At 39.8% G+C, this 22,931-nt stretch overlaps 1 protein-coding gene across 1 annotated transcript in view; it reads left to right on the top strand.

Annotated features, from left to right (window-relative positions):
* Positions 1–1,925: 1,925 nt before the first annotated feature.
* Positions 1,926–22,931, top strand: part of arid3b (AT rich interactive domain 3B (BRIGHT-like)) — a 22,087-nt gene continuing 1,081 nt past the window's right edge. Inside the window, exons 1-9 of the mRNA XM_017486087.3 lie at positions 1,926–2,392; positions 3,514–4,191; positions 10,384–10,458; positions 10,810–10,882; positions 18,556–18,739; positions 18,871–19,121; positions 21,572–21,877; positions 21,983–22,072; positions 22,169–22,931. The exon at positions 22,169–22,931 is cut by the window's right edge and continues 1,081 nt beyond it. Coding sequence (XP_017341576.1) covers positions 2,357–2,392; positions 3,514–4,191; positions 10,384–10,458; positions 10,810–10,882; positions 18,556–18,739; positions 18,871–19,121; positions 21,572–21,877; positions 21,983–22,072; positions 22,169–22,302 — 1,827 coding nt within the window. The 5' untranslated portion in view covers positions 1,926–2,356 and the 3' untranslated portion in view covers positions 22,303–22,931. The remainder of the gene's footprint in view (positions 2,393–3,513; positions 4,192–10,383; positions 10,459–10,809; positions 10,883–18,555; positions 18,740–18,870; positions 19,122–21,571; positions 21,878–21,982; positions 22,073–22,168) is intronic.

Raw genomic sequence — 22,931 nt, 5'->3', positions numbered from 1 at the left:
TGACAAGAAGAATTGAGCCAGTATTTACTAGTGATGGAAAGTTCGGATCATTTTACTGACTCGGATCTTTGAATCTCGCCATTAAAATGAACGAATATTTTTTCGAGTCATTTTCAAAGTCATAATTTTTTTAACGTCAGCAGCTAAAGGAATGTGAACAAAAGCGTGAATCTCATTGGTCAGCCAGTTTTTGTCGTAACTAACTGTTTTGTGTATGTGTGTAAAAGTTAATTTTAAAAAATAGTTGAAGAAAATTGCAACTACAGATGACAGTTTTTTAATGTATATTTTTTAGGTTATGAAAGGAGCAACTATCTGAAACCAATGTGCGTGGGAGGGGGAAAATTAGCTTCATAAGGGAATAACTGTTTACATATAATGTAAACAATAACAGGAACTAACTTGTCTCGTGGACATTTCACAACAAAATAAATGTGACCATAAACAGTTAAAAATATAAAGTTTCATTCATTAATGAATCAAAATAGCTGTGGAATAAGTGAGATAAAACACTTTGGCCCAATGCTGTTATAGGAAATTAAATAAATTTGAGCCCAGGTGGAGAGAGCCAATAGGACAAAATGCAACTTTATAGTGTTATCAATTTACTGTCTACACTCTTAAAAATAAAGGTTCCAACTGGAAACAAAAAGGGTTTACTTTAACTTGTTAAGGGACAATATCTTGAAGAACCAATACACTGCTCTGAAGAACCTATAATGAAACATAAAGAACTTCTTTAATCTAAAAACTAAAGCTAAATAAAGCCATATAGCTAAATATCAAAAGTAACAGTCATTATCTGGTTAGGCCACCAGATATATAACCGTAGATATAAACGTAAAAATGCAATTTCTGTGCTGAAGAAAACATGTCAGGATACATCTGTCGCAGCATCTGACCCGACAAGCCACACTAATACACTTACGAGTTTGTTTGAAGAGCTTAATATAAAACATTCTCATGTTTTGGACATTTACATGGGTGGAGTTTTCGGGCAGAAGCTCAATCTGTGATCGCCGTTGTTTCTCAGATGTGTTTAATTCATAGAAATGCGTTTTATTCATAGAAATGCGTTTTTCACCATTGTGAAGTGACGTCACTGTCAGAGGTAATCCACAGTGATGTCACAGACCCAACTAATCCATTATGAAATTCATTGTGGATTCTTTTAATCGATTAGTTGTTGCAACCCTAATATTTTTGTAGTTTATTTATGCCAGTTGGAGCTGGCTGAATCTATAATTGGCTGAATGATTGTTCACACAGATAGAAAAAAAAGTCCTACGTCACATCGTGGATTATTTTCCTATAAGTTAACAGCACGTCTCGTCATGTTTTAATCTGTACATATTCAACACAATCGAGATTTCATCCGGACCGCAGTTGAGCTAATAAACAGTAAAGATATCTTAGTGATTGACTATCATAGTGCGTGTTCTTCACTCTTTACCCTCATCAACTGAAATTACACCACAGATCCTTGGAGGTCCCTGAATCCACTGTGAAAAGCATGAGTCTAGGGCAGTGGTTCCCAAACTTTTCCAGGGCAAGGCCCTCCAAATGGCATTAACATTTGACCGAGGCCCCCCTTTTGCAAGATGTCTTTAAAACACATTAAAATACAGACTTCTGAATATATCCTCCTTTTTATTAATTAATAATTACATCTTACATTTTTACATTACATTACATTAGGAATTGATTGTGTGTGTGTGTGTGTGTGTGTGTGTGTGTGTGTGTGTGTAAGGTTGTCTGAGAGTGAGAATTTATTTTTCACACTAAATTCTTGAGGCCCCCCGGGCGCCCCCTGTCGGTCCCCACTTTGAAAACCACTGGCCTAGGGTACTGATGGTCTGAGATACCGATATAAAGACCACTACTGTGCATTTTACCAAGGAAAGTGTCTGATCTGGCAACTTAGAATGTTAATGGACGCATCTCCGACAATTGCTTCAACAGCAGTGTGTGTAAAGGCGTGAGAGACTGCGCTGTGTTGGAAGGCCTACTTGTTGCTGTAGGCGGGCTCTGGCTGTGCGCTGGTGTGTGAGTGTGTGTGGGTGGGTGGAGGAAAGCCAAGGGGAGTGTGGGAGTCCCCATGCACGCGCCACTTCAGGAGGGGAGGTCAGCAAGCGTTTCCCTTTGGCTGGCCCCCTGTTTTTTTTCCTCTTAAATACCAACATCGATTTTTCTTTTGCCTTGGGAGCAATAGGGGACTATCAGAGGCTTATCGCAAGGAATATTAAGCACCCGGGTGGATGCACACACTTTGGGCGTGTTGATCGAGCACGAAAGGACAGCTTGGTGAGAAAGAGAGAGAGAGGGGGAAAAAAAAGCTCGGTGTAGAAAAAGAGGGATGGTGGACAATTCCAGTAGCAGCAAGGCGCAAACGGTGAGTCCAACTCCAAGCAGCCCAATTAATAGCTACTGTAAAATTTCACATCCAACCCCTAAACCCCATGAACAGTTTCTAAATTGAGTGGACGCTTTTGTTTTTACGCACGAGAGCGCGCTTTTAATCCCCCTCCCCACAGTTTATTGTAGTTTTAATGTCGGCGACATAAACAGTTTGTACACGTCATGACTGGACGAGTTTTGTGTATTCTCCACTCTCACTTCTACAATGGTTACTAATAACAGTTTCGCTGTGAACTGACGCTCTTGAGGAAATTTTGAGGTTTTCTTGTCACACTGTTCTGTAGAACACACCGCTGTTTGTCCTCACTGCTAGGTGGATTGGATGGTTATGTTGGAAGTGCGCCATACTTTTAATCCACCGCCATCGTTTGGATAGTGGTCGGGTCGGGTCTTTTTTACTCGCTCGTTTCTAATCTCGACGCAACTCTCGACAGATACAATTACGAGTGCGTGAATTCAGTTTATCCGAACGATATTAATTATTTAAATGTAGTTTATAGGGATACAGTGTTTGGCCGGAAATCCGGTCATCGGTGCCAAGTAACCACGGATCAGGGTCAAAGGACAAACCTGTGTTTTCGCTAGCAAAGGCCTGCATGCTGGTTTAAAGTTGTATTTTAATCATGTTGTAATTTTAACAAGACAGATATGTTTATAGGCTATTTTTGAGTCGCCAAATTATTATAAAGAGGAGGCTGAATCCATAATGGCTCCCATTCGGACATGAACGTATAGCCTAGTGGCCATTATTTCCTCAGCCGACATTGCGCTCTCATATTGGCGCACACATTTATAATCGGACTTGATGTGTAGAGAGTAAGGAGTTATTATGAGATGCAGCCTTCATCCCGTAGGTAAATTACATAACTGGTGTGGTTAGGATCACTCCACGGAACTGAAGTTACTGCTTTCATTTGAAATATTCACACATGGATTAAGTTTATAAAGTACAATCTTAATCTGAGAAAAACAGTTCACCCTTTTTATGTAAAGACCTTGTTTAAGAAGTTTGAGTGTTGGTGTCCAGACAGAAATATGGGAAAATAGCTGAAATGCCAAACCTGCTACCCAAACTAATGATGTTTATGTTTTCAGCCCATTTTATCTCAGGACAGTGGTCTGGCAGGAGCTTTTTCTCAGACAGCACTCGGTGCTGTGGCCGGTGTTAAACTCGAGGCAGTTATGGAGCAGCTCCAGAGGCAGCAGCAAGCTAAACTGGACATGGAGAGAAAAGAGCGACACATCAGCGAAGCCCACATCCTGTATGCCCAGCAGCTTGCTGCTCAACACGCCATCATGGCTTCAGCCCGTGCCCAGGGAATACCAGTAAACCCAGAATACTTCAGCAACAGCTCCAGAGAACAAGTTCTGAAGAACAGCCAAGGGCCTCCAGCCAGGGTTTCTACCCAAAGTAGTGTGGAGTCAGCACAAGATGGGGAGGAGGAGGACATGAGCAGAGGACCTGCTTCTGCTGGAGAAGAGGATGAAGATGAAGAGATGATGGATGGCGAGGATGGCAGTGAGGATGACGAAAGCCAAGGGTTGGAGTTTCTCAGAAAGCAGAGCCTGGCTCTTCAGCAGCAGGGGGTGGGAATCGCTCAGTACCCTTTCCCAGTCTATGCTGCCTCTCCGTCAGCTGTGAAAAAGCGAGCCCGCTCACCTCCACCAAAAGTGAAGGATGAACCAGAGGACAGCCCATCCCCTACTGAGCAGCATTCATTCAATACGCCAAATGGCCTTGCTGACTGGAGTTTTGATGACTCCATCAAACAGGTTTGTCTTTTGTTCACAACAGCCTTTTTTGTATTCATATTCTGAGGACTTTCTCAAAAAGGCACCTTGTCAAGCAAAGTCGGAAAGGCTGTTTTTTGTGGGGGTTTTATTTTATTATTTGACTAGACTTTTCTCTCAATTCATAGAAGATTCAGTTAAATATGTTTTAGTGGTTTAGTAGTTTAACCCATTTTGTTTAAAATAGAATGGTCACACAGCATGCAGTATATATTCCTTAAAATCATTTTCATAAGCATATGCTTCATACTTCATTCTTGTGATGTTCAGGCAACCTGCCTAGCAGACCAGGCATTTCATTTGCGCTTTCCTTGATTCTCTTTTTCTTCCTGCATTCTCACTTTCCTCTGTTCTTCCTGACCAGCAATGCTTTCTTAGAGCAGATACTTGGCAGCGTATTGCTGTCTTGGCTTCTGTCCAGAGAGACACGCCGCCAGTGTTGTTAGACAGAAGGAGAAGTTGTTGGAGGCACGTGCCTCTGCTACAGGAGACCAGTCATAGAGATTACACACTGTGATGGCCTGAATACACAAATATAGCATAGATTGGATTTTATTATAAATGTAAAAGATTTATAAGGGCTGTAGTTTTTACTCGTAGCTGTTGCTGTCTGTACGATTTTAATTCGAAACAGATTGGAGAATTGTTGTAAAAGTGCCATTAAACTAGCATGGATATATAAATAAAATTTAAATTAATTTTCTTATTCTTTTATATTGTCAATTGTGAGTTCTGATGTTTTTAGCACAAATAAGTAACTTTTTATGTAGCAGAGTTGATCATTTTCACATTTGCACAAAACTGAGAAATTTTGCATTTGCTACTTTAGATTCATGGAAATGTTTTGAAACACCGGCTTCAGCATTCTTTTAATTTTACTGACCTTTTTTAAACTACTAATCTCCAGTATCCTGTTTTTTTATACTGGACACACTATAAGCTGTGTTTTAGAGCAGCCATAGGGAGCACCCAGCAATAAAGCTATTATGGCAGGAAGTGAGTCTCCATGTAGATGGGTAGCACTCTGATGTTTTGGTCACACCCATGTCGCTATATATTTATAGGATAATAGTGGGAGTGGGCGATATCATTTCCTGTGCACCCTTCGCGTCTTGCCGGATGGAGTTTTGTTAACTATGTTTAAACAATCAGTATGTGTACACTGTAGGGCACATTCTTTTCTTAATAGTTATGCACATTGTTCAAATATATTTTACTTCTCATCACTTTTCAATCTAAATACATTTTTGTTGATTTTTTTAGGGGTTGGTTACGGGGATTATGCATGAACCCAGCAGCATTCTGTGGTCATATGTTATTAGAGAGAGAGACTATTCTATGTTAATATATGCTTCATGGATATCTGGCCATGTGGTTTGGCTCTGCCACGGTGAGTGGAATTTATTGATGACTGAGAATTTGCTTGTCTCCCTTTATTGTCTCCATTTTGTTTTGCTTTCTTTTTATCCTGCCTTTTCATGTCTGTTCTTTAGTATTTAATGATGCTCTGCAGTGGTGACAGTATCAGATTGCAGTGTGTGTAGGGGGGCTGGTTTGATGGCACCGGCTACACAAAAGAGAACAGATGCCTCAAATGGCATTTTCAAATGAGGGTGGGGGGTTGAAGCTTTTCACACTTTAAAGGACAATTCAATCAGTAAACACCTACACAATGTCAGGAACTCTGGTAATGTTTGCTTATATCCTTAGGAAATCACTCAATTAATTGGCAGCATTTAGATTAAAAAACATTCAGATGTGCTTTGTTTGTTGTCTCCATAGAGAATGATTTTCTAATTAAAATCACATGCATATGGCTGGAGGAATAGCCTGTTTGTAGTCATGAGATTAAGTAATGTATGAAAAGCTGCAGAATGGCAGTTTTGTGGTGGAAAAATTTTGCGCAAGAGTGAAACCACAGTGTGTTTTGGACACACATCTATGCTGGTTGTAGGCTCTTTTTCAATGACGCAACAGCCCATCTTCTGGACCCTAGCATGCTAATCTAGTATGATTAATGCTGGTTTAATCAGGCTCAGTGGGCACAGAGACGCACGTGCTGAATTCTAGCCAACTACACTTAGCAAGAAGTGTGTTACTGTTATCCCTTGTTTCTGTGTTGAAGATTCCCAGGTTGATAAATGCACACTAGTCACCTGTTTTTTCACTACGAATAGCAAGGACTTGCGTGTCAATTCATATTAACCTTTGACTGCTCTTTACTGCAAAAATGACATTGTATGGCTTGCTGAATATGATCTGTGCTTTTGCTGTGTTTTGTGGAAGTAGTTTTTGCAAGAATAAGGATTGTACTGAAGGACAAAGGGTTACTTTAATTCAAGGTATGGAAGAGATGTTGCTATGCTATGATATGGTATGTCAGTCTCATGGGAGGGTCACATGTAGAATCTTATTCTGCTGCTGTGAAAGACTGAGTGAATAAATGGCAGTCCTTTTATGGGTTGGAGAGCTTGTTGAACACTGTTGCATTATTTAATTGTCACTTTGGCAGCACATCAAGTGTGTGCTGGCAGAATAAGGCAGCTGCTAGCAATCAGCTCTTATTATATTGATGTTTATTGTTCCAGAGGTTAACATGAAAGTCTGGCAACTTGGAAGCATCTATAAATTAAGTTTGATTGCATTTGCATTTACTGAGATGTTTTTAAGAATATTTGCTTCATGTGTGTATTTTGCATAGTGTACCTACAGTTTAGTGCAATGATGTGAAGCTACAGGTTTATATTAAACTTTATTATGAATAATGACATTTCCACCATGCTTTTGTTTTCAGTTGTCATCATTTGCTTCACGTACTCAGCGGTTCAATATGCTTGAGAGGTATTATTGGGCATTAATGCTGAACAACTCTCTTGGGTCCTGTGATTGCTGCTGTCAATGCAAAGTGCAGCCATCTGTGTGATAGATCTGGTCATTTTGTTTAGCAGCCGTCATTAAGATTTGCATTTTTTTTGCTGCCTACATTGAGTCTGGCAGCATTTTTGTTTAAGCTTTTGTTTAAGCTTTTGTTTAAGGTTGCAGTGGTTAGTCATTCCAAATGTCTCCACTGGAGACAATGCAAACTGTTGGCATGTTTCAACTGCACATGACTTTACAGTGGTGTACCATAAACTTTGTGGTTGAGAAGGGGGGAAAAAAAGCCAGAATCCCAAGTATTTGAGAATAAAAATATTTAAAGGCTTGGGATGAGTATTCGAGGTACGGAAGGGGTATGGTATTGGTGTATGGATTATCCAGACCCGCCCAAAAGAAAAATTCTAAGTGGCGTTAGGAGTTTCTTCTCCTGAAACAGTGAGAATTCTCGCCGGGGGTTTGTGCATGAACAAAGAATAGAGGGAGTGGCCATGTTGTACTGTGATTTGTGACCTTTTCTAGTCAAGTTCATTGGACGTAACTGAAGTAGTAATGGACGGGGGTGGTAATTGAGCAGAAAGGTAGAAGATAGAAGTAAAGGGGGCTGCTTTTTATTTCCTTGTCCATTTCCTTTACCGCTCAGAATGTCTAGAATGTCTGTCGTCCACACACCCCCACCCCCTACCACTGACGCTTGTCCTGACCTGACTGAGGTTGTTTTGATTGAGAATAGTTGAAGAGCCTTGTATTCAAACCAGTACACCATTATTTAAGCATTGTAAGTATGTTTGAGGTATGTGCTCTAAAGAGTTGCGTTACAGGCCATGAAACAATTGCAGCTTTAGTTCCGTCAGTTCATTTTTAGCTGTTCACTAAAATCACCCAAGAAAGATTTAGTCCCTTATCTGCTATATTACTTGTTTTAAAATCTCAAGCTTTAGTCATCTTAGTCATTATTAAAGAGAAGCAAAATCACTATGATTGTACTGGGCAGTGAGCTATTCACATCTGTATTCATTTCTTTAAAAGGCTATCTGTTCTTTGATGTAGCACCCAGTCTGTCCTCAAACAGCTGTTGACCTCCAGATTAGCAGGTATAGGCTCTTCTTTGGCCCCTTGTCTGCTCTGGCTTTCTTCTGTGTGTAGACTGAGTAATACTGGTCTAAAGTGAATTTCAACACTGTTATTCCACTTCTACTGTATAATTTACAGTTAGGTCTTGTTTTTATTTTGCTGCCCATGCTGATCTCTTTATGATGCACTGAACATTTTATCACACCTTTTCTATCTTTTATTGAATGCTCTATATGCAGTATGTTGCATTAAGGTTTATACTTATCAGCATTTGCCTTGTCATGCAGTACTGCTGTAATTGGCTCTGGTAGAGAATCTGTGGGATTAAAGTGTCCTCTCAGCAACCAAGTACAGCCAAGAGTTCAAAATAAAAAATAAATAAAAAAAAGTTTAACATTTATCAGTGGACCACAGGACTGATTATTCAGTTTAATTTGAAGATTATATGTTGGTTTTGGTGGAATGAATGGTACAACTGTGACTCACTGTCTGGATCTAGAAATTGCAATCAGAGAAAGTGGAATATTCCTGTAGTGAAGGAAGACAGAACTGCTATACTGACTGAAATTCAGTCATTTCAAAAATATTTTAAGTAATTTATGAATCCGTGTAAGTGTTTGATTTTTGGATATGTTGTAAATTCAAATGCAATTCTAAAGTGACTAGATCCTCCTGTGAATGTTTGTGACACTGATCAGAGTTGTCTTTAAAACATGCTTAGTTAACGTTTCAAGCTCTAGCATTATGTGCTCTTCATTTTCTTCTAAATGCAAACGTTGCTGAGAGTTTCAGCCCACTGTTAGATTTGCGCTTTGTTTGATTGTTGAGTTCACACTTTCTCATTTGCTGCTGGCGAATTTCAAGAAGGTGTGTATTACGTTAGGAATCAGCCAACCCATTTGAAGTATTTGTTCTTTTTGAGTTGGTGTCTTTCCATATGCACAATAACTATTTTACCCCATTATAATACATAAAGTAAACTATAGTAACATCCTATTCACATTTCAGGTTGTTACACTATATGTACTCAACCACTCGCACTACATTCACACTTGGTAACGTAAGGTGTTTGTCCCATCTCCCAGAGTAATTATTTGACATGGTCACATGTAGTTTCTATTGAATTGATGTGGGGGATGGGGATTTCATTTCCTCTTTCTGACCCAGATGGTCATCTGGTTCCTCCTCTTGTCTAATTTGCCCTCTCACTATCAGTCTTCTCTAATATAATTAGTGAGGCCAAAGCCTGATAACAGCTTGCACCGTTTATAAATGTCTTGACTGTGAGATAATGTTATATAGTGCCTGTGTGAAACTAATTGGCATGTTGCCTCCATGAAGAATGGCAGTTGAAAATGTTTTACTAGGACAGAATGTTGACTTGAGTTTTTATGTACAGGTAAAGGTTCCTGTTTGGTCACATTGGGTGCGTCAGTACTGCTTATCAGTATTTTATAATCAGTGTTTAATGTCTTTGCGTAAATGTATACTATACAAGTCTCAATGTTCTCACACACACAATGCCACACAGTGTCTGCCCTCCACAGTTCCCCTGCCGAGCGTCTCCTCTGGTGTGGGCCCAGCTGGTGTGTATTTGCTATAAACTCTGAAGATCCCATTCTCTCCCCAGCTGTGATTCACTTAGCATATTAAAGAGGGGGATGGAGAGAAGCTCCTGTAAAACTGCTTTATTACCTCTCTGCCTTGTCCTTTCTAAAGCTGCTCAGGGGGACAAACTGGATAGCATTTAATCAAGCAAATAGTATATGCGCTAAGGAACGCTAAGAGCTTATAAGTGCTTTACGAGGTTTGCCATGAGCACCGTGGACTCCAAGACATTGACAAGTATACTCATAATCTAAGTGCCTGAAAACCTCTAGCAAAATATCTGTATTAGCTTAAGTGTATTCCTGTTTCATAGATTATTTCATGCCTCTCTTCCCTGTAAGATAAAAGTTAATATTAAAAAACAAATTACCATAAAGAATCAAGAAACTCCTTCTCAAGTGTTCATTATGCAGCTGGAAGCAGTGGGCTCTATAGGGTTCAGAGGTCAGCACTTATTTTGTTTTGAACCTTTTCTTTGTCCTCAGTATGATGTTCTTAGTTTTGACTCCGTGGCCTTCCTTTCTATTGGGTCTTTCGCTTATTGATGTTTTCTGGGGGCTTGTTTTCTGCATGTGTCCTCCACGGTTTTTCGAGTTAAGTGTCTGTGTCATCCTACAGAATGGTAATGCAAGTTGGAATGACGAAAGCGATGGAGGGAGAGGAAGAGGGGAGGCCTCCAGAGACTTTGCCAAGGTAAACTTAAGAGCCGAAAGTCATGGCTGTTATGTTCTTATCAGTGGTATGTTGACCCAGTTTCACAATGTTATCTGAAGGGCCTATGTGCCCAGACAGTAACATGTTGTAATGGGGCAAATGCAAAAAGATTGCTCATACTTTAAAAAGGGACAAACTGTCAGTTTATGTATTTTATTTAACAAAGGATCAATTAATTGTAATTGAAGAAAAATAAACAAGGATACAAAGAGCTTTACAGTATACATATCAAAGATGCTGCTATAAAGAATGTCATGTGAGAAAGTTATACTGTGTATATAATGCTGGTTTGTTTTGGGGGGGTTTTTTGTCGTTGTTTTTTTAATGCAGCTTTATGAACTGGACAGTGACCCTAACCGGAAGGAGTTTCTTGATGACCTGTTCACCTTCATGCAGAAAAGAGGTGAGGCAACACATTTCTTTACTCTTTGATTCCTTGACCATTTTGTTCTGTCCCTGGAGGAGTATTATATCCAGAAGCTTTGAATATTGCACACTGCACAATTCAGTTCATACTCTGAAAAAGTCACTGATACCTTAACAAGTGACATTTTGTGTTTCGTGCAACACTCCTCCCTGTATATTAAGGATGGACACTTAAGGCCCTTTCACACTGAGTGTGACGCGATAAAGCGAAGCGAATCGCAGACGAACTGTGCTTTCAAACCAAATGCGAGATGATTGCCTTAAATTCAACGCCTTAATTCACGCCTGCACGTTAGGTGGCGCTGACCGAGAATGCATTTTATGCCTATACACTAGGTGGCGCAACTCAATATTCAGCTGATCAGCCTATCGTCTTTGACCGCTGAGAAGAAGAATCACTTAAATGTTGGCCACAATACAAACTGCTAAGAAGCACAGAGACTTACTTTTCTTATTTTATGTGTATTCTACCCAGAAAGGGAGGAAGAACATTTGTGTGTGTTTTGAACAGCACCATCAATCTGTTTTAGTTTGCATGAAATAATGTGAAATCTAACGCAATAACACAGTAGTGGGACAAAACCCGTTTATTTGTGCAACTTTTTTTTGTTTTTAAATCTCTCTTTGTCGTGCCGCGACTGATTGCGCTCAGGTTGAATCGGTCCATAGGGATCTATTATTTCGTTTCAAGAGCGTCATACATTGGCGTGTCATACATTGCCGTCGCTTAATCACACTCCGTGTGAAAGGCCCTTTATATTGTCCTTCATCAAAAACATCCCTGGTAGTTTCAGGACACACTAATTATCCTCCTGTTCACTTGTTCATGCTTATTTATAGAGCCCCCTCAGTATCTAAATGTCCACCATTCCACACACTTACAGTATAGTGGTCACTATACTCACACTCCACATGACCCAAGCAGACATTCTTTTTTAGAGTTTCACTCTAGTGTCCCTTGACAATGTTCAGAGACTGAACATGGCACACAACTAACTCGAGGGCCAGTCTCAGGAGTTAACTAAGTGGATTCACATGTACTCGTGATTGTCATATTGTGACAATGAGATGAGCCTGGCAGCATCATCAGACAGGCTAAGCTTTCAGGGACACAGCTTGACAAGGTTGTTAACCTCTACCTTAGGATTTAAACTCAACCAGATGGGGAGCTGTTTGTGCCTGTGTGACCCCCCCCCCCCCCCCCCCCCCCCCTTCTGTGTGTTTGTGTGTAACTGGAGGCGTCAAGAAGCTGGACGTAATAATAGAGGGTGAATGGCAAATGTGTGATCATGCCCAAATGTCAGTCGGTGAGGTCTGCTCCTCATGATTAATGATGTTTGCTTGACTGCTTTAGTATGAAAGACATGTTAGTTGAGCCAGACAGTGAAAAATGGGGTTCTAACAATCCTCAAGTTGTTCCTGTCAGGCAGTTTAGTGTGGCCCACTTGAGAGAGGAAGCTGAGGGATGTTGTTTTATCGGTTCCTTTTCCTACACACAAAGTGGGGCAGAATGAGGGCCGTGTTGGGATTTGAAGTTTACGTAATGTCGCCTGCATTGTCTGCTGCTGAATCCAGATTTTGCATATTACACCGATGAACAAACTATTTTATTTTTGATTATATGTCCTCTCACTGCAGCCTCAATTTGCATGGTTGGTTCATTGCAGAAATACAGCTTGCAGTCTTTGTCAAAAATTGATCACTTCAGGATTTTGAGTCACTCAAACATTTCCTCTTAATGAAGCAACAATACGTATAAACACACACACACACGTGCACACACACCCACACACTTTGATACTCATGGGCCTCTACGCATTGTCCTAGTTGTCAAAGTGACTGAAACCTGATAAGAGTGGAGGAGGAGAGCAGCAGGAGCTGCAGGCAAGATGGGTGAGGTTCTGTGTGTGTGTGTGTGTGTGTGTGTGTGTGTGTGTGTGTGTGTGTGTGTGTGTGTGTGTAAGTGTGTGTAAGTGTGCATGCATGTTCACGCAGTGGGGGGCAGGTGGGGTGTCCACTTGCTTGGGGCCTTACAGAGGTGGGGGGGATCAGATAGAAGGGGGTGAGGTGGATTAAGGGGCCTCCTGTCCTCCTGAAGAAGATTAATGAGTCCCTAAAATGTAAGGCCTCACCTTTGATATAAAGGGAATGACACACACAGGAAGAAATGAGTCAACAGAGCGGTTCAAGAACATCAGGAGACCATAAACGGAGAAAGAAGTATTTTTGTTAGATTTTAACAATGACTAAACGGAGGAACAGCAAGTAATGTATAAAATGCAGGAGCAGGTAATGTATGTGAAGTTCCTGAGAATGGTTGATTTAAAGGAGATCATCTAAGCATTGGACAGAAAGATTTATGAACTAAATGATAATTTGCTTAACAAAGAGGCCACCCAAACAGGCACACATGCACAAACACATTAACTGTTTAATGTATTAATAAATTATGCAGCTCATCTTTTGTGGAGAATGCAGCACATGCCTTTTCTTGTTACTCAGTGGAAACTGGATTTCTGGGTCGTATACACTACCTGACAAAAGTTTAGAGACACTTGACTGAAATGTTTCTCATGATCTTAAAAACCTTTTGATCTGAAGGTGTATGATTAAATGCTTGAAATTGTGTTGGTGTTGTAGACAAAAATATAATTGTGCTGACATTCATTTCTTTCATTAGAAAATTAAAATTTTATTAACAAAAATATTTTTTTAAATGGATGACTGAGCTAAATATTCCGAAAAGCAACCGATAAGTGTCCAGCGTAGGTGGGAACTCCTTTAATACAGTTTAAAAAGTATCTCAGGGGGATTACTCAAGAAATCGGTTGAGAAAATGCCAAGAATATACTTCTGGAAATTCTAGGCAAAAAGGGTGTCTACTTTGAAGATGTTAAAATATTAAATTATTTTTCATTTATTTTGGATTTTTTATCACAACATAATTCCTATAGTTCCATCTGTGTTATTCCAGAGTTTTGATGACTTTATTATTATTATTATTATTATTATTATTATTATAAAATGTGGAAAAATAAAGAATGACTGTGTCTAAACTGTTGACTGGTAATGTATATTGTGCTAATATTAAGTATGGCATGTCCTGTTTTGTGGAAGTTTTGTCTTCAGCTCTCGTGAGGCTTGTTATTCTCTTCTGGTGCGTTTTTGACATCCTGCCGAATGGATTTCCCCTGTGTTTTTATGTGTTCTGCTGCTCCCCTGCCCAAACTCCTAAACTTTTATGGAAAGGCAAGAATTCCCCCCTCCACCCCTTCCTAGTTCTCTGCTGTGCACTCATTCTTTATCTTCAACTCATTTAATTTCCACAGATAGAGTTGGACTGTGCATCCCTGCCCTTTGTGCTCACTGTCTGTTGATATTTCTATTGCTCATGAGGTTGGGCTTTTTCGAGCCACTGAAATGGTTAGACCATTTTATTTATTAATTTAAATTTTATTCATTTTTATTTATTATTTAAAAGCAAATACAAATCATGATTTACGTTTTAATGCATTTTTTTATGCTTGTCCATTTTCGAATCCTACCCATCTCTGTATTATTATAATGTATTACAAAATCTCATTTTAATCTTGTTTTATGTAACACTTGCTTATCTATCAGAAAAGTAGCTTGCTTTGGTTCCCAGCGTTAAACTGCATAGCAACCATTACTATGTAGACTGATGGCTGTCTACAATTAGTTGTCGCCAATTAAATGCCAGTTTCGTGTATTCGCTTTTGTGTTGACTGACTAAGCTCTTTTAGTGGTAGTGCAGTCTCTTCAAATGGCCTGGATTATAATTTAAATGGAGATTATTGCAAAACATGACTTTCAGGTTCAAGTGAACATGGATGCATATGTGAATTTACTTGGACCTGCCAAACACCCCCTCCCCCTTTTGCTTGTTTCAAATATTCTGCAAGTAAAGTTGCATGTTTAGCCTGTTCCACTTGCTGCAAGAGTCTTGTTGCAAAGCACAAATAATATTAGCAAAAAAACAAAACTTTTAGAAATGTACACTAATATAGCCATTAGTCTTCAACATACTCAGTGTCTAGGCTTTTCTTAAAATTCAATGTTGATTTCCTTATTTATATACAACCTTTTCCCCCATCCATCTTCCAGTTGTTAATACTTGCCAATTACCACTCAATCCATAAATAAACTGGAATGAAGGTATAATTTAGAAACTAATCAAATAAACAAATAACCCAGGTTGAATTGATCCGTGTTTTGTCTAAAACATGATATCCCTCTACCATGTGCCAATATCTAGCAGTGAGCAGTTTCGTAAATGCACAGTGCTGAAGATATTTCAAATGATCATCTCGATGGCACACATGGATCAGCTATCCCGTTTCTAATCCTCAAAGATCAGTGCAGATCCTCTTGTCCTAACTTGTCCCTTAGCTTTTTGTCCTTTGTACAATTTCAACCACCATATCATCCAGGATGTCTGACCTGGTGTTAAACCGTGCATTTCCTGTGCCCCTTACCACTGACTCTACAGTAAGAAAGACGAGCATTGTTTAAGTCTGAGCGTGGTATTTCCCTCAGCCGACTGCCATCACTGTGCCTGCTATTGCTTCATTAAATAGTGAAGGCTTCTTAACGTGGGCAGCTGTTTCCTCACTATATAGGCCAAAGGTCATATTTACTTGATTCTTTCTAATTGTTTAGCAGGGGATAATAAAGAAGAGAAGAAGGTGTCAATAAAATATTTCTAGTTTTGCTCAACTACACATGAAATGTACTAGTTGATTGAATTCTAAGAGTACCCTTGGAGATGTTTTTCATTTGGTATCCCCCCCCCCCCCCCCCCCCATCCCTAATGGACACGAACCTTTTCTTCTTATTCATTCTTTGTCTCAGGCTTGTTAGTTGCGACCTCAGCAAGGTCAGGTCCTGACTGCATTAATGCGGCCTGTGTTCAGACTCTAATCACAGTACTAAAGCCACCACTCACTCTTTTACGTCATTAACCTTTCCTGATTTATCTTAATGTCCTTTTGCTTATTTGGCTGATTATAGGGAACGTGACCAGTTGAAAAGTTGCAAGCCATAGAAAGGTTACTATAAAAGCTTTCTTGATGATGGTGAAAGCTCTAAATGCCTTTTCTACTGCATTTGAGCTCAGTCAGTTTTACAGTTATGGTACATGCCCTCACATTTGACCTGTTCTCAATCCCTAGCATTGTGACCTGGTGTTAACCCTGAGCTTGAGCCTGTTTACTGATGGCTTGATGAACGGGTAATGTCATCCCCAACGTTAAATAACTCTTTTTCAAAGCTTGCCCTTGCCATCCCGAGGGAGTGCTGGACCCTGTCATGCAAGCCTGCCGTTTTAAATCATGGCATTCTCTCTGGGTAAATGATCACATCATGAATATCAGCATGTTCCTGAACAGGACTTCAGAGGCAGAGTAAAGCTTGTGGTGCCATTCAAACCTTACAGAAACAGAGCTTAGATTCATCTCTTCGATGAAGGTATGGAGATAAATATATATATATAGTTGTATCTTAGGAGATCTTTTTTGCTGTCTGAATGAGATTTATTTTAAAGGTAACTGTAGTCCACATTTTATTTTTCTTTCCCATAAGCAAGAAGGCACATTTGTTAAAGCAGTTGTGCTGATTGAGAAAAAGCACAGCTGTTGTGTGCGTTTCCATCCTCTGAAATATTTATTGACCACCACCAGTTGAGACTCATTACAGTCTTTCCGCTGGCTCAGGAAACATCAGTCTATACTATGACTACTCTTATGGGTCAGAATTAATGAAGATGTGCACCTACATTACATGCACACATTGTGCAGATATGCTTTTCCTACTTTGTGTACAATGCACAGAATGTTGCCCTAGATCACTCCGATGTTATTGATGGATTTGTTATTCATTACAAGTTTATTTGTCTACCTGTAAATGAATTTAAGGCCTGTAATCCTAATCTTTTTTTTTTTTTTTTTTTTTTTTTTTTTTTTTCCCCTTAACACGTATTAACTTTTATTCTTGAATCGGAATGCTTGTGCTTTGTCGTTACTTTTTCCCCTACTGTCTTTCTTTTTATCCATTTATCTACTACACTTCTCCTTGTTTCCCCACATATTCAAAACTAGCGGTATGTGCAGGAAGGTTTGTTTGTGTGGATTTAATTGACTCAATCCTTCAAATGAGCTTTGTTTTTTGGTCCTATGTACCAACCATGCTGCTAGCACCCACAGCCAGACATGTTTTGTTCATGAATGTTTTAAAGTGTTACTAAGATGAAAGAAGTCACTATTGCACTGAGTCATTATTTTCTTTCAGTTGTTACTGATGGACTTTTCAGTACATATCCACAACTGACATCACAATTTATTATTATTATTATTATTATTATTATTATTATTATTTTACGCAGGTTTACATTTACATATGTAAACTGTTTATAAGTTGTATTTGCAACTATGTATGTGTCGTACCTGATCCCCGACTCTTGTGCCAGGACCATGATTTGTGTTTCTCATTCAGGGAATCAGTTGAGTTTGTGAGTTTAGTGAGAACCGTTCAGGCTCATTAGAATTGTACTGTTGTCTGCCTTAGATGAAGGCATGATCTAGCTACGCATTTGGGCAAAGCATGCAACTGAATGGATTCAAATGACTTGAGCCAGTGAAAAGACACACAAAATTTATCTCTATTGACATCCTGAAAATCTGCATTTACCTAATTTTGTGTACTTTTTTTTGTTTATTAATAAAACACACAAACCATTGTTTGTGATGGATTGCTGACTGTAGTGATAATGCTTATCCGTGACAGGACGTTTGTTGGGGGAGGATAAACATGCATAGAGTTCAAATATTTATCTTAAAACATCTGTGCAGCCATGACAAATGAAGCTTGACAGGGAACAGTATGGGAGATGATAAGGAAATGAACACACATGACTTCTTGTTAATAGATAACATAAATAATGTAGTACCTGTTAAAACAGTTTTGGAGCAAAGTGATATACAAAGACATGCATATCCAAACATATAGCTCATGAAGGACATGAATAAACACAACTGTAGTGTGAACAAGACAATATGGCAGGTTATCTAACACTTTCTAATATCATAATTTAAATAAACACTGAAATGAACGGAATAGTGACGCACTTGGTTTTCAGCAAAGCATGCAAGCAATTGCTTGGTGTAGGGATTTGCATCTAACACACCAGTGGAACTTATAGTCTGGAAAATACAGTGATTAATCTCTAGTCTGGGCTTTTATTGCTTTTATGGTTTTAGCATAGAGTGCTGTCTATAATTCCTGCATGACTCACCCTATATAGCTCTACATACAGTCCTGTTAAAGCTAACAGAGTGCACTTTAACTTTTTTTTTCTTTTTTTATTCCACGTCAAGTGTACTAGACTACACTAGAGTACAGAGCAGAAACAGCAACTTTCATTCTTTTTATATTTGCAGATAAATGCATTTTAAAAATGTGATGGATAAAGTGATTAAGTGGGAAATGGAGAAATGTTATACGAAACTACGGAATACTAGTTGGGAGATATAATGAGCAAACCACACAAACTAAAATCCCTTTCATGAAATTTTTCAGAATTATAATATTGTTTGAAAAAAATCCCAATTTATTGTCACCTATTTTTGTTCCCAGGCACCCCTGTGAACCGTATCCCCATCATGGCCAAGCAGGTGCTAGACCTCTATAAGCTCTATAAACTTGTGACGGAGAAGGGAGGTCTGGTGGAGGTGATCAATAAGAAAATCTGGAGAGAGATCACCAAAGGTCTAAACCTGCCCACCTCCATCACTAGTGCTGCCTTCACCCTCCGCACACAGTAAGAACATATACTTGTGTAAAAGTGCGTCCCTGTAACATGCAGTTAGTCATCTTTGTAAGTCTTGTGTTTAAAATGTTGCAACATGGTTGCACTGTATGCTTATTATTACTTATGTATCCACTTTGTAGATATATGAAGTACCTGTACCCATATGAATGTGAGAAGAAAGGACTCAGTTCTCCCGGAGAGCTGCAGGCCGCCATTGACAGCAATCGCAGAGAAGGACGTCGGCCTGGGTACAGTAACAGCCTGTACCGCTTCTCTCCTTCCCCCAGTGGTGGTGCCCCTCACCTCCTCTCTCCTCCCAAAATGCACCTGCCCAACTCTGGACATAATGGATTGCAGAGCACACCAAGTCCAGCCCTTAAGAATGGGACAGGTAATCACAGCTGGATTCACTTGCCTACATTAAGCTGTAGCTAGATATTTAAAGCTTTAGTCAAGGAATAGTGTAGATGATGGGTGACGTTTACAGTGCATCCGGAAAGTATTCACAGCGCTTCACTTTTTCCACATTTTGTTATGTTACAGCCTTATTCCAAAATGGATTAAATTAATTATTTTCCTTAAAATTCTACAAACAATACCCCATAATGACAACGTGAAAGAAGTTTGTTTGAAATCTTTGCAAATTTATTAAAAGTAAAAAACAAAAAAAAAGCACATTTACATAAGTATTCACAGTCTTTGCTCAATACTTTGTTGAAGCAGCTTTGGCACCAATTACAGCCTCATGTCTTTTTGAGAATGATGCTACAAGCTTGGCACACCTATTTTTGGGCAGTTTCTCCCATTCTTCTTCGCAGGACCTCTCAAGCTCCATCAGGTTGGATGGGGAGCGTTGGTGCACAGCCATTTTCAGATCTCTCCAGAGATGTTCAATCAGGTTCAAGTCTGGGCTCTGGCTGGGCCATTCAAGGACATTCAAAGAGTTGTCCTGTAGCCACTCCTTTGTTATCTTGGCTGTGTGCTTAGGGTCGTTGCCCTGTTGAAAGATAAACCTTCACCCCAGTCTAAGGTCCAGAGCGCTCTGGAGCAGGTTTTCATCAAGGATGTCTCTGTACATTGCTGCGTTCATCTTTTCCTCGATCCTACCTAGTCTCCCAGTTCCTGCCGCTGAAAAACATCCCCACAGCATGATTCTGCCACCACCATGCTTCACTGTAGGGATGTTATTGACCAGGTGAAGACTGGTGCCTGGTTTCCTCCAGACATGACGCTTGCCATTCAGGCCAAAGAGTTCAATCTTTGTTTAATATTTGGTCTGAGAGTCCTTCAGGTGCCTTTTGGCAAACTCCAGGCGGGCTGTCATGTGCCTTTTACTGAGGAGTGGCTTCCGTCTGGCCACTCTACTATACAGGCCTGATTGGTGGAGTGTTACAGAGATGGTTGTTCTTCTGGAAGGTTCTCCTCTCTCCACAGAGACGCGCTAGAGCTCTGTCAGAGTGATTATCGTGTTTTTGGTCACCTCCCTGACTCTAGGAAGAGTCCTTGTGGTTCCAAACTTCTTCCATTTACGGATGATGGAGGGCACTGTGCTCATTGGGACCTTCAATGCTGCAGAAATGTTTCTGTACCCTTCCCCAGATCTGTGCTTCGATACAATCCTGTCTCGGAGGTCTACAGACAGTTCCTTGGACTTCATGGCTTGGTTTGTGCTCTGACATGCATTGTTAACTGTGGGACCTTTTATATAGACAGGTGTGTGCCTTTCCAAATCATGTCCAATCAACTAAATTTACCATAGGTGGATTCCAATCGAGTTGTAGAAACATCTCAAGGATGATCAGTGGAAACAGGATGTACCTGAGCTCGATTTTGAGTGTCATGGCAAAGACTTTGAATACTTATGTAAATGTGCTTTTTTTTTTTTTTTTTTTTTTTTTTTTTTTAAATAAATTTGCAAAGATTTCAAACAAACTTCTTTCACGTTGTCATTATGGGGTATTGTTTGTAGAATTTTGAGGAAAATAATGACTTTAATCCATTTTGGAATAAGGCTGTAACATAACCAAATGTGGAAAATGTGAAGCGCTGTGAATACTTTCCGGATGCACTGTAGGTACCAATCACAATATTTCACCCACTAAAACATTTAGCAGGTTTAGAATATGTTAGTCCTACCGTGGTACAGAATAGTCAACGGCCAGTCTGGTGTGTGAAAGTCTGTTATACAGAATCTTACACATGTAGAGCGTGATCAGGATAATAAGTGTAATTTGCGATAACCAGATATTATGGTGGAATACAAAAGGATTGGATATGAACAACAGCAAACACCCGTTGTATACAACTGAAACAGCAATGTATATAAAGGTTAGTCAGATGTGTGTTTCATGAGTTTAAGCTCCCCCTTGTGTCTAGGTACCAATGTTCTATAATACAATATTCAGGATAAATATATTCTCTCATATTCCTAAAATGTACAAAAAGAGAAATTTTATGTGATGTCTATTAAATTGTGAATTTGTCATTTTAAAATGGTCTAGATCTGAGGGATGGCTGGTGTGTAGGAAGGTCTTCGGCAGGATAGTTTCTGCACTCAGTTCAGTCTGTGCACTCAAATGATCTCCCCAAAAAAATATAATCATAAGTATGCTTTCTAATATTTAGGATTACTTTGTGACTCATCTAGTAAATTATCACTGAATGGTAAGGTATAATTAAAGGATTAGATATAGCAGATATTTTTGTTTAGTGATTCTGATTATGTTCTCATCATATCACACTCGTTCATATCCGTTGTTTTTTTTTATATCAGAAAGGTTCGTTCTGTATGAATAATGCTTTTGTGGTAATCACTCGTTGTTCTTCAATCTCAATGTTTAGTTCCAGAAGATGGTCCAGCCTCCATGTTGCCTGGTAGATTACCCCTGGCTCTGGCACTAGGCCACCAACAACAGCTGGCACGGGCTGCCACCTTGGAACAGCTGCGTGAGAGGCTGGAGACCGGCATGGGTGCTCCGGCTCTGGCCACTGGCACCTCTGCCATAGAGGGGGCTGAGAGAAAGATGGCCCGTCTGGCTGAGGAGCAGCAGAGGCTGCTGCAGCAGGCCTTCCAGCAGAACCTTCTTGCAATGGCATCACAAGTGAACCCTGCTAATCTGCGCCTCAACACTCCCAATACCCCCCGTGGTGAGTCCTCAGGCTTCATCTCATCTGCTTTGGGTTTGGTGGGAGATCTGAATGCTGTAAAGACATTAAGTGTTTTTCATTCAATGAGTTTTCTTTCTTATCTAGAGGAAAAGCAGGATCTGTCTCTCAGTATATCCTCAAATGGATCAGCCAGTATCACAGTGTCAGTAGAGGTTAATGGGATCATTTACTCAGGTGCGTGACAGAATATATCTGCAAAACTTTTATGAAAGTTTAGCATTTCGTTTGTTTCTTGCGTACGATTTGCTAATTGGTGACATTTTTGTACAGGATCCCTGTATGCCCAGAAGCCCTCTGGAACCCCAGCTACACCCATAGGCCAGAGCTCTGCTATGAATCCCAGCATCCCCTCTTCCTCTAAAGGTTCTGGCTCTACAGAGCCTGCTGCTAGTGGCTCTTCTTAGCTCCCAGCAGCCACATGGTATCTCTGTCTCTTACCGTACAGAGAGTCCAGTGGTCTACAAAGCCAAGTCTACCTCCTTTTTGAGACATCTGGTTCAGTCTGCTGAGAGTGATATACACTTACAAAGATTAGCTGTAATCATTCCACCCTCTTGCAGATGACCTCTACCCTTTACCACTCGTCTGCTACAGACTCTCTCAGGACTTGAACAATCATGAGAATGATCTGATCACAACAGATACCTCAAATGTTTTAATGAAAATGTCCTGAGCATATTTCTGTGCTCTAGACATTTGATAGTAATGCAATATATGCCTTTCTCTATGCATTTACACCCAGAGAGTCATCCACCTGCAAACAATCATGGCACAAAATATTCTGCCAAAATCATACAGTGGGTGTTTCATGGTTGGACATTTTGCCATCAGTACTATTCTTTTGAAAAGTTTACCAAACTTGTGCACATCAGTAGTGGTTTCCCAAGCATCCAGATTGGGTCAGCTGTTTTACTGTTTGTCTGTTTTGTGGATAGAGGAGTTTCCTGGTTTTGTGCATTTTACTTTATTTAAAATGGATCATAATTCCATCAAATGTTCAGTTGTTTTGCTTAGAAGTGGGGTCAAACTTTTT

This window comes from Ictalurus punctatus, chromosome 14 (genome assembly GCF_001660625.3).
Source record: "Ictalurus punctatus breed USDA103 chromosome 14, Coco_2.0, whole genome shotgun sequence".
NCBI classification, from domain to species: Eukaryota; Metazoa; Chordata; class Actinopteri; order Siluriformes; family Ictaluridae; genus Ictalurus; species Ictalurus punctatus.
Note: the sequence above shows the minus strand (reverse complement) of the source record. Positions and strands in the feature narration are given on the sequence as shown.